The 16020-nt window shown below is 35.5% G+C and overlaps 1 protein-coding gene across 8 annotated transcripts in view; it reads left to right on the forward strand.

Moving 5' to 3' along the window:
- The first annotated feature begins 3277 nt into the window (after nucleotides 1-3277).
- The window catches only part of GPCPD1 (glycerophosphocholine phosphodiesterase 1), a 102256-nt gene continuing 89513 nt past the window's right edge, over nucleotides 3278-16020 (forward strand). For 3 of the 8 annotated variants that reach the window (XR_012486093.1, XM_074287916.1, XM_074287920.1), the window contains exons 1-2: nucleotides 3949-4035; nucleotides 11817-11892. Coding sequence is in view for 6 of the 8 variants with exons in the window: in XM_074287916.1 (XP_074144017.1) it covers nucleotides 4003-4035; nucleotides 11817-11892 (109 nt within the window). In the remaining 2 variants the exon portion in view is untranslated. Of the gene's footprint in view, nucleotides 4036-5683; nucleotides 5789-11816; nucleotides 11893-16020 lie in introns of all 8 variants that reach the window. The other 5 variants (XR_012486094.1, XM_074287918.1, XM_074287917.1 and 2 more) reach the window with 4 other exon arrangements.

Below are 16020 nucleotides of genomic sequence, written 5' to 3' on the forward strand. Positions count from 1 at the left end.
CCTTCACTCCTTGATAACTGCAGTTATCTGAGTGAGTCCTTCACTTGAGAGGGAGGGACAGGCAAAAGTTTCCTTCAGTCTCTAGCACCATCAACCTTCCTTAATGTAATCATTTTAACAGGCACTTTCAGTTTTCAATGGCAGCCTTCCTCACTGCAATTATATCAATGGGAAACTACCTGCCTATAAGGCACCATAAAAAGAAAAAAAAAATGTTTTTCAATCATTTCAATTGTGTCTGTCTCTTCATTACCTCATTTGGGGTTTTCCTGGCAAAGACACTGGCAACATTTGCCACTTCCTTCTCCAATTCAGCCAAACAAGGTTAATTGACTTGCCCAGGGTCACACAGATACTAAATATCTGAAGATGCATTTGAACTCAGGAAGATGAATCTTCCTGATTTCAGACCTGATAATATCTGCTCAAAGGCACACCTAGCTTCTCTAAGCAATAAGCAGATGAACTGTTTTAGAAGAATCAATTTTAATTGGAGAAAGTATAAAACATGTTTGAAATTACAAAGGATAAAAAGTGACATGTTAATTATAAAATACCCAATTCTAGTATATTGTAATATTTCATTTTAAAAGTGACATACTAAAAGTGCTGTAATGAGAAAAGGAATGTACCAGGAGTCAAGATTTTAGCCAAAATTAAGAGTAGAATTTTTCCTAACTTGGAAAAAAGAACTTAGTCTTATTTTTTTTTTTTTTTTAAGGTTTTCATCTGTGGTGCTCCAGTAATTTTTCTAGTTTATTCTTCCAATGAACATAAAATATTCCATATTAAGTTTATTTCTAAACATAACTTTACAATATCAGTCAGTAAATCTATTTTTAAATAAACACACAGATCATGTAGCCTTTTAGTGTTTGCAATAATAATTCAGCTAATATTTATATAGTCCTTACTGTACACCAGGTATTTTACAATTATTATCTCATGTGATTCTTACAACAACCCTGGGATGTAGATGCTATTATTATACTTATTTTACAGAAGGAGAAACTGAGGAAGACAGATAAATTGACTTGCCTAATGTCATACAACTACTAAAAGTGTGAGGCCACATTTGAACTCAAGTCTTCATGGCTCCAAACTCCGGATTCTCTAATCACTACCTTTCTTTTATGGGTTTATTAGAGAATTGAACCTTTTTTTTTTTTTTTAATTGAAGTTTTTTATTTGCAAAGCATATGCATGGGTAATTTTTCCAATATTGATCCTTGTATAACCTTTTGTTGCAAAATTTCCCCTCCTTCCCCCCACCCTGTACCCTAGATGACAGGTAGTCCAATACATGTTAAACATGTTGAAACACATGTCAGATCCAATATATGTATACATATTTATACGATTATCTTGTTTTGCAAGAAAAATCAAATCAAGAAGAAAAAGAAAAACTGAGAAAGAAAACACAATGCAAGCAAATAACAGAGAGAGTGAGAATGCTATGTTGTATTATACTCTGTTCCCATGGTTCTCTGGGTGTAGATGGCTCTCTTCCTCACTACACAAATGAACTGGTTTGAATCATCTCAATATTGAAGAGAGACACTGACTAGTTAAACTAAGAAAGGTGGTATGGAGCAGGAGTCAGCCTTGGACTCAAGAAAAACTGGGTTCGAGTATTGTTTCTGACAAATTTGAGTGGCCACTGGCAAGTCACTTAATTTCTTAGTTGCCCAGTCTACTCTGCAACTCATTGCACAAGTGGAATTGGTTTGAATCATCTCAATATAGAAGAGAGCAACTGACTAGTTAAACTAAGAAAGGTAGTATGGAGCAGGAGTCAGCCTCGGACTCGGGAAGAGCTGCGTTCAAGTATTGTTTCTGACAAATTTGAGTGGCCACTGGCAAGTCACTTAATTTTTAGTTGCCCAGTCTACTCTGCAAAATCACACATTACATTAACATTTGATGACCTGTACTGGGAGTTAATTTTCATACTGGGCCTTATCAACATACTGAAGTCATAAGGTTCAAAGTAACAAAAAGTCAAATTATATGTAAAGTTTAAAAGCCTGAAGAAATGACAGCTAGTAGAAACCTTAAAAACTGATAATGTGAAAAAAGATAAATTAAACACAGTTCTTAATCTGAAACATATTACAGCTAATTTCTAAGCAGAAAGATTCTGGTTTGCATCTTGGAAACATACATGTTTTGGCAAATGATTTGACTAAATGATGACTACAGGGAATTCTAGGTGATGAAATAAAGTTCTGTTTATAAACATTTAGAGGGCGTCAACAACGAGAAAGAAAATTCATTGGATAAATCTAGGGTAAGTCTAGCAACAAAATATCAATATCAGATTATCAAGAAAATCTTAATTATAGCAATAATTCACATGTCTACCTATAAAATACTGTCATCCACATTATCTCATTTAAATTTTATTTAACCTGAAAAATAGAACTTAAAAAAATTTTGGATTACGTTCAAGGGCCCGGATTTAGTCAGTTATCGGGTTACAGTGGAGAATGTTTTTATTCTTGCTCTGCCATCAACTTGTTATATAAAAAAAATTTTTTTTTTTGCCATCTGTAAAATGGACTGCAGGATTGAGTTAATTAATTCCTACACGTGTTATGTAATTGGAAGGAATTTTTTCTTTTACTATTTAAAAGTTTAATGTAAAAAGTAACGATAAAATTTGCAGACTCCTAAGGCTGGGAGTTGATTATCTAGTTCAAATCAGCCCATCAGAGAAGAGAATTTTCTGTTATGAAAAGATAAAAGCTTTTCTCAACTCCAATATTTTCCGACCTTTAGTTAATCCAGCTCCCTCAATGATTTTCAGTCATGCTAATGACAATAAAAGACAATTTAACTTTATACCTTTATAATTATGATGGACAAGTTTTCAGATACATAAACATTCAAATTATGCATTCTTGTTTTTCCACGGATAAAAAACAAAACAAAACAAAACAAAACTTGGCGAACTAGTTTCTTTGCTGTAGCCTCCACTTTTCACAAATTCAACGAAAGCCTTTTTTTTTTTGTGGTTGTTTTTTTTCTGGCATGGACAGATGTCTTCAAAAAATGTTAATCGAACTAATTTCCAACCCTTCCTATGATTACTGCAGCCCTGCGGTAACTTTCGGTGACGTGTTGGTAAGTGCAAAATGATAGTTTTCCATGTTTTAAAACAATTCAGGGAATTAAAAAAAAAAAAAATTTCTCATCTTCCTGTTTCGAAGCATCGTCCCCACACGGCGCGCATCCCCGAGGACCACGCAGGGGGGAGGGGGTCGTCCGGGTACCTACCACTTCCCCGCCAGCTCGCAGGGGTCCAGGGCGGGGTTCTTTCCCTCGACCCCACCCTACACCTCACCCCCCATCCCTCCGCGACCGACAGGAAACAAAAAGATCCGCGGCGGTGGAGGGGCGGGCGCGGGGCTCTTCTAATTGACAACCTAGCCATCGCCTTCAGCCCCATCTCCCCCTGACGAGGGGCCAGATGGCGGAGACCAAAGAGAACAAGATCTTGGAGGACGCTCCAGGGCCGGCCCCCAACCTCGGAAGGGAAAGAAAAGGCTTTCCAAGAACCGCAGTCTTCATTTCGGGGCCGCGTCCCTGGCGCTGATTGGCCTTAGCGCGGCGCTGCCTTGTGACGTCACCACTCTTCTCCGCCCGCCCCCCCCTCCCCGGGTGGTTTCGGCTGTTTGGTCAAGAGCAGCTGAAACCGGTTTGAGAGAAGCCGTTTCCTCTTTCTCTGGGCTGCCTCAGGGCAGCCCTCGTGAAGTGCTCTCGCGGCTGCTGCTGTGACCGCCTGCCCCGAGACGGAGATAAGACCGGGGGCAGCGTCGCGGAGCGGAATTTTCTTCTCGTTGGTTCTTCGGTCGAGGAAGGGGCCTGAGACCTGACACTCTTACCGAAGCAGCTGCAGAGGCAGCGCCGGCAACGCTCCGAACCCTCCACCTTCTCCCCGCTCCTGACGCCCCCTCTAACCCCCCCTTGACAGGTGAGCGCGTGGAGGCGGGGAGGACGATGGGGGAGGGGCACTCGCGTGATACACCGCAGGTGAGCTGGTGAGCTGCTAGGCGTTGGGGAATGCTGTCAGGTGAGGACTGTCTCGCCTGCGGGGGTCGTGTACCCCTGTGGTCTAGAGCTGGAAGTTGACGAGCCCATGGAGGGACCAGAGACCCTTTTTCCCACTGCCCTAAGACCGGGGTGCTCCGCTAAGGGATGCCTGGGGCGGACAGGTCCCCAACCGAGTCTGGGTGGTGGAGGCGAGGTTCTCTTAGGCTTCGGCGGGGGGTCCTGAGGGGTCACAGGGGACGATCTCGGGGCGGACTGTCGGAAAGCCTAGGTCACCGGCGTCTCGAGATATTCCGGGGCTGGAGAATCTGCTGGGATGTAAGGGACGGGGGGCGGCTCCCAGTCTGGAGAGAAGGAATAGAGTTTTCCTTGGTTTCTTTTCTTTTCCCCCCCTAAACTGAGACCTAGGTGATGAATCTGCTTAATCATTCCATTTCTCTTGGGTGCGGGACCGGAGCACTACCTCTTCGTGGGCTTCATAAATAATGCCGGAGTTGCGGGCTAATCTATCAGTCTACGGGCAATTAAGTGCTCTAAGTGCTAGGTGTGGGGAGTAAATGTACTTGCGATGAAACAGTTCCTAACTATTAAAAAGCTTTTAAAATTCATGAACTTAGAAATGAATTTTATTGAAATGAAAATGAAAATTTCATGAAGATGCTTAGTGAACTAGTCTCCACATTTTACCTCGATGTGGTCTGTCCTTTACCAAAATAATACGGTTATGTCTGTGTCTAAATTTTAGTTTGTGTCCTTAAGGATTACGGGCCGGGATACCGACCCTCAAATAATCACTTTCCTCAAAGAATTTTTATTCGTTTAGAATGATAAAAGGCCCATCTTAAACCCTCAGCTTTATAATCTTGGAATTCCAGAAATTTCCTTTCACAACTTCACGTTATCTTAGTGAAAGGAATTGATGTAGTGCATCATGATTCATATTGGAGAGCGTGCGAAGGGTTCCTGTCATTCAGATAATTTGACAGGTAGTTTTCTTTTCCAATCCTGAAGTTTTGCTTCATAAGTTTGCTGTCGATATATTCACACTACTCAGTTGGAGGATTCTGTCACTTTTTTTGTTGCTGCATTTCCTAATGTACGTTAAATGAATACACCATGGCTGTAGATTTGGAGTTGGAAGTAACTTTAAGAGGTTATCCAGGCCAACCTCCTCATTTTACTGATGAGGCAACTGAGATAGACTGGAAGTGACATGTCCAGATTACACACCCAGACTAAAATGGGATTTGAACAGAAGTCTGACTCCTCTCTATTCCCAGGTGTTCCCTCCTATGCTTTGTATAGGGATCTTAGGAAAATTAAACAGGAGATAACATTTTTTTCTAGTTGTAGAGAATTATTTGTAGAAATTCTTGGAGAATTCTGAAATCATGCCTTTGGGGAAGAGCATCATGGAATATCATGAAAATGTAGAGCATTCATATTATCCCCAGGAATATTGGATTTTGGGAATTAGAAGGAATGTTTCAATATGAATACTTAAGAACGCTGTATTTTTTCTTTCTAAAATTATGCAGTTTTAATGCCATCAACCTTTCGGATTGTTTTATAGGCCGAAAGAACCTTGCTTTCCTTTAACATTTTTTTTTTTTTTTACTGTCTCTTTAAGAGACTGACTGAGTGGTGGAGTGGATAGAGAGAGTTGGCTGACTTCTGGGTCTGGAAGATCTGGGTTCAAGTCCTACCTCTGACATATATTGATTTATGAGCCTGGGTAAGTCACTTAACATAACATTGAAGTATCCTAGGCAACTCTGTGAGACTCTTAGTGGCAAAGAAGGATGGTAACCTGTATTGTAGAACCAGTTTCCTCTCTGTTGCCTGTACCAATAAAATCACAGGTCTAGTCCATATTTTTGTTCTTCTTAAGTTATAATAATATCTAAAGTTATATAATACTTTAAAGTTTGAAAAGTTCTACATACACATACACAAAGTATCATTTGATCCTCATAAAGTCTTGTGAAGCAAGTACATCTTTTTTTCTAACAGATAAGAAAACTGACTGACAAAGGTTAAGTGGCATCTTCAGGCAGAAGTAATAACCCATTGGGAAATGTGATGGTGTAAAACTATCAGAAAGTGGGAGGGAGGCAATTTTGAGTGAACCCATGTCAATAAATATGAAATGGAGAATCTTAAGTACTTAATCTTGAAGTTTTTCTTTGCTCTTCTGCAATAACTAAAGGCATGTATATCCAGTATTACTTTAATTCTGAGAGGGAGTAAGAAGAAATTGCATTTTTTATCTTTTATTTAGAAAAGGAAAACTGAATGATGGTTCCCTTCGGCTATTATTGTAATGCTGCTAAGAATCTAAAAACACTTGTAATTTAAAAGTATATATTAAGTTTTAGTTTGAAAAGGTTCTTATAACTCTTGTTTTCAAATTTAGGGATAAAAATTTACCTGGTAAAAACTAATGTATTCACAGAGTAATAAGAGAGTAAAATTTATTGCCATGTATTTTTTCTGTCAACTTATTTGAATCCCTCCCCCCCCCCCCCCTGTTAAGTGAGTTTCCCAGGGTCACACACTAGGAAGTGTTGAGTGTCTGAGACCAGATTTGAACTCGGGTCCTCCTGAATTCAAGGCTGGTGCTCTATCTTTTAAAAATAACAACTAATATAGGCACACTCGAGTAAAATTGAGTTTTCTTTAAAATTTTCTATTTAAAAAAACATTAATTTGTGGGATATATGAAGATTATTCTTTGCCTAAGGTGACATTACAAATCATAGGAAAGTGTTAATATAACAGTTATGCCATAAAAATGAGGATATCAAATATCTATATTACTTTTTTTCTTTCTTTCCTCCTTCCTCTCCTGTGTGTGAGTTGTGTGTGTGTGTGTGTGTGTGTGTGTGTGTGTGTGTGTGTGTGTGTGTGTCTGTCTGTCTGTCTAAAGTATATAATATATATCTAATAAGATAACTTCCCAGGATCTCTCCCCCCCCCCCCCCCTTTCTAAAATTGGGATGTTTTCTTGAAAGAAAAACTCAAGAGATTTTCTCTACAAAAGTATTAACAAGATTATATGTTGCAAATACTATATCGCTGGTAGTGCTAGAAAACTGTACAGTTAAATCCTACACCAGAGTTTTGGCTTATGCTTATGAGCACAGTGCAGTTGTAGGGAGTTGCTATACTTTTAGAAATATGACAGCAAGTTTTGGGATGAAATATAAATGAAATCTTTTTGGGATTTAGAAAGGAGAGCTATATAGTATGTATTTATAATTAATATTTAGAGGAACAGTAAAGTATACTGGAAAGACCTGCTTTTAAATTCAAGTTATTCATTCACTAGCACTCTGATTATGGAAAAATCATTTTCCTTTTTTGAGACTTAATTTCTTATTCTGTAAAATGTGTTCTCACAAGAGGGTTACTATGAAGAAAGCACTTGGTCTATATAAAACATTATAGAAATGTAAGCTTAGGAGAAGGTTATTCTAATCATCCAATTATCCCTGTCAGTAAAAGAGTTTCATTAAGTCATTTTTGTTTAAGGAACTGTCTCAACATTATTTAGAGTTATGGTTAGGGTCATTTCTCTTGACATTTAGAGTCTTGACCCTGCAAGTTTAAGGAGTTGACACTGCCATTTAAGGCAATTTTGTTGAGGTGCTGTCATTAGAAACACTTAACCCCTGCAGCCAGACAGCCTCATTGGTGGCTAGCATTTTAGCTAATAGTGTCAGTTACATCATATTACAAGCCTCGATATTTTTCATATGCCTATTCTTACATGTCGGCTGCGGTATTTACTACAGATCCTACCTGTATAAAGAAACATGAAACATCAGAGTAATTCTCCTCCTGTTATAGCCACCACATTCATAGGTTACATACTCCCCTAAGAGTAAAAGGGAGAAGGAAATACAAAAATTGTTTAAGAGACTCTGTTTCAAATAGAGGATTTTAGGAACATACATCCAAAACTGAAATGGAACTCAGAAGGTCATCTTCTTATTTCTATATCAGTCCAAGGAATTTTTTATGTGCATTTAGTATATGGTGCTTACTCTTAGACATAAAACATATTAATAGTAGCTTTAATTCATTTTAGAGTGAACTTCCTTTATCATTTAGTTTTTTTCTCCAAATATTTTTTTTCCCCCTAATTGAGGGCAGAATTAAAATGTCTATCATTCAACAGGTAAGGCAAAAATAACTCATGAACCTATGAAACCATAAGATTTGCAAAGTATTTTGTTAACAACAGCCCACTGTCTTGGTGCAAATATTATTATTTAGGCTTTTAGAGGGGGTAAGTGAAGATTAGAGGCAGAGTTAAGTTTGTCTATATTGAGGTTGCCAAGGTATCTTGGGAGTGTTCTTGTTAATATATATTTATATGGTTTTTCTGGTTACTCATAGTTTATATAGGTGAATTATGTCCATATAATGATGTTGGATATACTTACTATTTATTATTTGTTTCGAAATTGCATGTTTTCAGTGTAGGAAAACAATTTGTAGGAACATCTATACTTGAAAAATTGTAAATAATGACCAAAAAAAGAAACATACAAATAGGGGCATTATAAGACACCCTGGATAGATCAGTAGACGATAAGAGTAGAACATTGATCATCACACTTAGAGATTAGTTGAGATGGCTTTTTAATGGAATTAATAAAAACATTTCATAGTGTTTTATAACTTTAATAAAGAATAGGTGGGTTATCTCAGGTGGATGAAAGTGGTATACCTATTACATTGTTTTGAGCTTTTTTTGGTTTAAAATGTTTTTCTTTTAATTGAAATTATTTCTTTGAGTTAGGACTATTTTTTTTAACCTTTTAAATTCATTATAAGTATCTAATGCAGTAATCATAGCAGTAAAAAAAATTTAGAGCTAGGAGTCTTTACTTGGATTTAGATCATATGGTACAGTGTTTCTTTACTTGGGACCTTTGGACTTAAAAAAAATTAATAACTTCCAATATATTTGGTTTCCTTTGTATTCTGTTTATTTTATGCATTTAAAGACATTATTTTGAAAAAGACCTCCAGAGGCTTCACCAGATAGCTAAAAGGAACTCATGTCAGAAAAGGATAGCTCCTGTTCTAGTACAACTAAATACCTTAATCATTTTACTGTAACTGAGATAGTTTGCCTCAATAAAAGTAAGTTAAATATTTAACATGTATTGATTGGATTACCTGCCATCTAGGGAAGGGAGTAGGGAGAAGGAGGGGAAAATATGGAACACAAGCTTTTGCAAGGGTCAGTGTTGAAAAATTACCCATGTACATGTTTTGTAAATAAAAAGCTTTAATTAAAAACCAAAAAAAAACAGAAGTTAAAAAAGAGTGGAATAAATTAGTAAATGACCTGCAAAACTTTATGTGTGTGTGTGTATATATATATTTTTAAGGCAGATTTGGCAGTGGAATGCCAGATACACATTTCTTATATAAAGACTGTTACTATAGCCATGGAAGTTGTAGTTCACTATTACATGTTTTGGCCTTAGTTTTCTTATAACCTCCCAGATATGCTGTCAAAAGTTCTGCATTTGGGGAGGGAGTGTCAGGGTATTAGTGGGGAAGTATTAATTAGATCCTAGATCTCTAGATATTAAAATAAGCATGTGTTTGCTGAGATAGGCATGATAGACCCCATTTTGTTATGCCATGAGGATAGGAGCAGTAGTCAGCATGCTGAGAGTAGTTGAAGGCAGAGATAGAAATTTGTTTTGAGAATATCACATAATCACTTAGTGATACCCCTAGATTTAGTTAACAAGAAAGGTTTCCAGAACTAGATTTGTCTCCATTTATATAGCAACTGTATAATTTGGAGGGAAATGGGTCATAGTAGAGAAATAGAGAGAGAGAGAGAGAGAGAGAGAGAGAGAGAGAGAGAGAGAGAGAATTTTTCAAGAAACTCAAGTAATCGGAGTGTTTACAAGGTTTGAATTGGCATTCACATTCTTGGTTATCTGATATAAAGATCTTCTCAGAACTATGCCCAGAGAACTATAAAACTGCATATTCTTTGATGCAGAAGTATTTCTGTTGGGTCTGTATTCCAAAGAAATCATAGAAAAGGGGAAAGGACCACATGTGCAAAAATGTTTGTAGTAGCCTTTTTTGTAGTGGCAATGGAAATTGAGTGGATGCCCATCAATTGGGGAATGGCTGAATAAGTTATGGTTATGTGGATATAATAGAATATTATTGTTCTATAAGAAATGAAGAGTAGACTGAAAAGTAGCCTGGAAAGACTTCCATGAACTGATGCTAAGTGCAGTGAGTTAGAACCAAGAGAACATTGTACACAACCGCAGCAACAAGGTTGTGATGAAACTATACTGGACTTGTTTCTTTCCAACAATGAGACGATTCAAGGCAGTTCCAAAAGACCTGTGATAAAAAGAGCCATCCACATCCAGAGAGTTAGAGCTCTGGAACCTGAATATGGATCAAGTATTTTTACCTTTTCTTGGCTATTTTGTTAGCTTTTTTTTTTTTTTTTTCCTTTTGATCTATTTATTTTCATGCAGCATAGCAAATATGGAAATATGTTTAGAAGAATTGCACATGTTTAATCTATATTGGACTACTTGCTGTTTGGGGAGAGGCAAGAAGTAGAAGGAGGGAGATAAATTTGGAACACAAGGTTTTGCAAAGGTGAATGTTGAAAACTATATGTATTTGGAAAAATAAAAAATTATTTTGTTTGTGTATGTATGTGTCTGTATGAAAAAGATCTTCCCGGGATTTGGGACAGGGTATTTAAAAAATAAACGAAGGAGGGAAAAAAAAAAACTAACCTCAGAGGACATTTGTCCCAATACAAGGATTACATTAAAAAACTAGCTTTGTTAATTTTTTATAGTAATTGTGTATAGAATGGTAAAGAGGACATTGGTGACAGAAAAGGCTAAGTTATAGTGATCCAGACAGTTCCAAAAGAGGAGAATGGGAATGGTAACTATAGAAATAAAAAGGAATATGGCTCATAGGAAAAAAACAAAACAAAAAAAACCTTAGTAATATATTAGATGTAAGTACTAAGGAAGGAAAGGATAGAAAAAATGATTGCCTCATTTGTAGCCCAATGGGAGTTGAATGATATTGATACAGTTTGTAAAGAGGAAATTGAAAAAGGTGACTTGTGATAGATATTGAATATTGACTGAATATATTATGTCTTGGAAATTGAATGCCATCATTGATGTCAAGTACAATTTGTTGAATAATGACTTTTATGTAAATTAATTTTGTTTCAACTCTTACCATTTTGCTAGATCAGAAACATCTTTTTTTTTTCTTATGTAGTTTTTTATAGTAAAATTGCTTCCCATTATCATTCAAAGCTGTTTGAGAAAGATAGTAGCAGAGACATCAGAAGAGCTGCTTATCAAAAGAGGACATTTGTGATCAGAGAATCATCACATTTTCATCATTCCTTATAAATATATTCATAAAGGAAAGTTAGAAATTTTAATAGCATAAAATTTGAGGTTTCTATTTAGTATTTTTGTAAATTTTCTCCCTCTGAATAGTTTCAGGGACAGCACAAGTACTAACAGTAGACAAGTGCCGTTACTAAGTTATACCTACTTATACCTACATGTCTCTGAAATTAACCACCTTACTAAAAGTTGGGATTCAATAATAGTTCACCTCTCTTGAATTTTTAAAGTTGACTACAAATAACTAATGCATTTTAGATAAGACAATATCTATAGCTAATGTTTTCCTGTATTTTATATTTTTTCTAGTTCAACATCCTCAATAAATCTGCCAAGATGACACATTCTCAACTTACCTTTGAAATAAGAGGAACTCCATTACCAGGTATTGAGAACTTAGTTTTACTTTTAAAATTCTTACCTAGCATTTCCATATTCATCCTGAAATGTTTTAAACTATAGAATTAATTAAGTAAAAGAAGGAATTTGAGGATGATATAAATATTTTTAAAGTTTTGCATAAAATTGTTTATGTATTATACTTTGAAAAGGCTTTCCTTCACCAAAACAGGGAAAGGAAAATAAGTATATAGAGATTTTTATGTGTTAGGCACATTGCGAGTCATTTTTTACAAATATTATTAGTAGTAACAGTAGTATAATACTAGCTAACATTTATATAGTGCTTACTATGTCAGGCAGTTTGCTAATGCTTTGCAAATATTATCCTATTTGGTTATTGCAATAAACTGGGAGATAGGTGCTATTATTATTATAACTCTATTTTATAAATGAGGAAACTGAGGCAAACAGAGGTCGTGACTTGTCCAAGGTCACACAGGTAGTAAATATCTGTGGGTAGATTTGAATTCTGAGATCTTACTGAGTCCAGACTCTACTCTTATCTAGTAGATAAATTAGAACTCTATCCTACCTAGCAACAATTCTGCAAGGTATATGCTATTATTATCCCCATTTTATAAGAAATTGGAAGTGATCAGTAGAGGGAAGACACTAGCCTTAAAGAGGATTTGGAGAAGATGGGATTTAGTTGGGACTTGAAGGAAGCTAGGAGAGAGAATATAGCAGGCAAGAGGTACAGCCATCCAAAAACTGTCTGGAGTCTGGAGATAGTGTCTTGTGTGTAGAATAATAAGAAGGTCTATCACTGGAATACAGATGGATAGAAGTAAGAGTTGGAAAAGGAAGATGGTGTCATGTTGTGAAAGGCTTTGCATGCTGAACAGAAGACTTTATATTTGATCTTGGAAATAAACTCCCATTAGAATTTATTTAATTGAGGGGGCAATGAATATTGTCAGATCAATTTGAGAAAATTAATTTGACAGCTGAGTGAAGAATAGACTGGAGTAGGAAAAGACTTGAGGCAGGAAGACCAGCCAGAAGGTTGTTTCAACACTCCAGAGGAAAGGAGATGAGAGACTGCTCTGTGGTAGTAGCAGTGTCAAGAGAACAAAAAGAGGCTGAGATGTTACAAAGATAAAACTCCTGGACTTTGGCAACTGACTGGATATGTGGGAGGGTGATGACAGATTGAAGAATCAAGGGTAACATCCAAGTTATAGTCCAGGTGACTTGGAGAATGGTGGTACTTTCAAGTTATAGGGAAGAGATTAGTGAAAAAGGGAAAGATCTTATATATTCAAAAATATAGCAACTCTTTTGGAAGTAGTAAATAGGAGATTGCAGGGGTATCCATCGATGGGAAAATGGTTGATCAAATTATAGCATATTTGTAAAGCGTTTACATGGCACATGGTAGTAGGCATGCTACTATTGCTAGCTATTAATATTTATTAATAACTAGTTGTCATTTTAAAATTAATTTAAAAACCCACATTGAAAATAATTGCTATTTATTTGCTAGTGTTGGTTGCTCAGTGCAGCGGATAAGGAATTCTATTAGCAACTTCATAAAACTCTTCAAATCAACATACACTCTCATCTTTGTGGAGTTTAATACCAGAGTGATAAAGATGAGAATGAAGAGAATTTATGTGAAATTATAATTTAGGAAGAAATGAGTGAAGTCAAAATTTTATTTTAAACAGAAGTTTTATATATATTTATTATAAACACTTGAAAAAAATTCTAGGCACTGGCTATGGCAAGCACCAGTAAAATCATAAGGACTGATATTGATTTAAGAAATGGGAAAATACACATTCCTGAATTATCTGTGTGCAGTTATATCATGAGGTCATCAGAGTAAATATATTTATATAAAAAACAAGAGGAAAGTATAATTATGAGAAAAAGATGATATAAAACTAAGATTTAATACTGCCTTAAGAAAGCCATTGAAAATTTTAAATTTTCACTTTAATAATAATAAATAAAATAATATTTTAAAATTAGATAATAAACACAACAAATAAATGTTTGAGAATTTATATTAATATCAGTTATTTCATTAAGAATTTAAATCCATGTAAATTAATTACTGCAACCAAGAGACAAAAAAGAGACCAGAAAATTCCTTTGTTTACATACATTAAATACAATTGACTTAATTGCCAAAGAGAGATTTTGTCAAAGGTAACAGCAGCTTAAAATATTTATTCTTTTGTGCAATCTTTTGAAGAAGGATGAGCAGTAGCATGTAAAAGCAGAAAGAAGTATATAAATCGGTCTAAAGAATACTTGGCAAGATAGCTAACTAAGCAAAGTCATTTCAACAAACTTTCATCAAGAATAGTGGAAATATCACATAATCCTTGAAGTGATTATACAGGAGGTAGGAATTTTCACTAAAGAGGGCAAAAATGGGAAAAATAGACAGATGGGATCTATCTTTCAGAGAATCAATCAGTACCTTTATGATGGTACTGAGAAATTAGTATACAAGTCAATCTGAAGGAGGGGGACTATACTAGTCAAACAGCAAGTATTAAATGCTTACTATGAGCCAGGAGTGTCAGAGATGAAGAAAGAAAGAAAAAAAATACTTTTCAGTATAAAGAAAGGTAAACATTGTCAGTACAAAATGAAAACTTATCTCTTTTTTTTTAACAAAGTTACTCCTATCTATTTTATCAAGATCATTCAGGATTTCTTGGAAAATATAGCAACAACAATAACAGAAATTTCCTAATAAATAATATCAGGAAAGGTAAGAAACAAGGAGTTCTCATCTTTAATTTAGTGCTTGGCTAAAAGTATTTGCCACTTTAATTGTAGGGCATCCAGTGGGTGAAGAGGTTCTCCAATTTTCCTCTTTATGGATGATTTGTGTTGATATTTTTAAGACCCAGAATTTTTCAGGGCCTCCTTGAAGATGCTTGTAATTACTCAAAAGAGTTTTGATTTGTCTTTTCATATAGAAGAGACCAAATAGATGAATATTATCTTTTGCCCAGATTTTAACATGCATCTAGTCTAGATTGGACACAACAGATAGACAACAAGGGATGAAAAGGAGGAAGAAAGTGGGCTGGACTGCTTTTAAAAATTCCAGAACACATTTCCTGACACCAAATTATCTATAAAAACAAAGGACCATGTTTTCAATACAAACATTTCACTGTTATTGTTCTATGGCTGCAAAGCCTAGAAAGAAATTCTCAAGAACTAAAGATGCACGTCACATAGAGTGTAATGAAAAGACACATACTGGGTGTGAGCAATGAATACTTAGTGAGGATCTCCAAAGAAGAAAAGGATGTCATGAGGGAATTGTATGACAAAGATAAGATGAGTAGGTTACATGCCAAGGATCAAGGGATATCTATGGACAAGTTGAGTATACTCCTGCCATTTTTATTGTGTTGAGAGAAGGTGAAGAAATGCTCCAGCACTTTAGGTAGAACCTCTTTCCTGATTTTTAAGGAAGAAAGACATGTAGATGGATTTTTCTGCTTTGTTTGAGGGAACTCCCCAAATTAATGTGATTGTTGCTGCATTGAATACTTTCTGAAGCAAGCATTATGCCTTGCACATAGTATAACCTGTTTCCTCTTCTGTAAAATGAGTCTCAAAGGTCTCTTTAAACTCTAATCTGTCATCTTCCATAACTGTCCTCCCTCTTTCTATTATTTTATGAAGTGTTGTCAAGACACTTAAAAGTTTTCTGAGTATTAGAGGTTTTTGTATTGCCTGGGAGAAAATGACCACTTTTCCTGTTTTTCTTTGTTTCTATTTTTTTTAACATTTTTTTTTAAAATTTCTCTGACAATAATGTAGAGAGAAAAAACCCAGTTCTAATAATTGTAGTATAGGAAGTCTTCATCTTTATGGAAGTTTACATAAAATGGTGCTTTAAGTTGAATAATATTTTCCTACTATGGCAATAGATAGGCCTTGTTTTCAAATTTGAGAATCTGATGGCCATTTTATTTTGATAGAAATAATCACATATACCTTATTCAAATTAGTTTTTCAAGTAGGAAATAGTTCATCAAAATGCTGTATGAATGTCCTGTACCATTTAATTTTTAAAGTGCATTTAAGTCAAATAAGACACTATAATAATCATAAAATGGCTTCATATACA

Source organism: Sminthopsis crassicaudata, chromosome 2, assembly GCF_048593235.1.
Source record: "Sminthopsis crassicaudata isolate SCR6 chromosome 2, ASM4859323v1, whole genome shotgun sequence".
Classification (NCBI taxonomy): domain Eukaryota; kingdom Metazoa; phylum Chordata; class Mammalia; order Dasyuromorphia; family Dasyuridae; genus Sminthopsis; species Sminthopsis crassicaudata.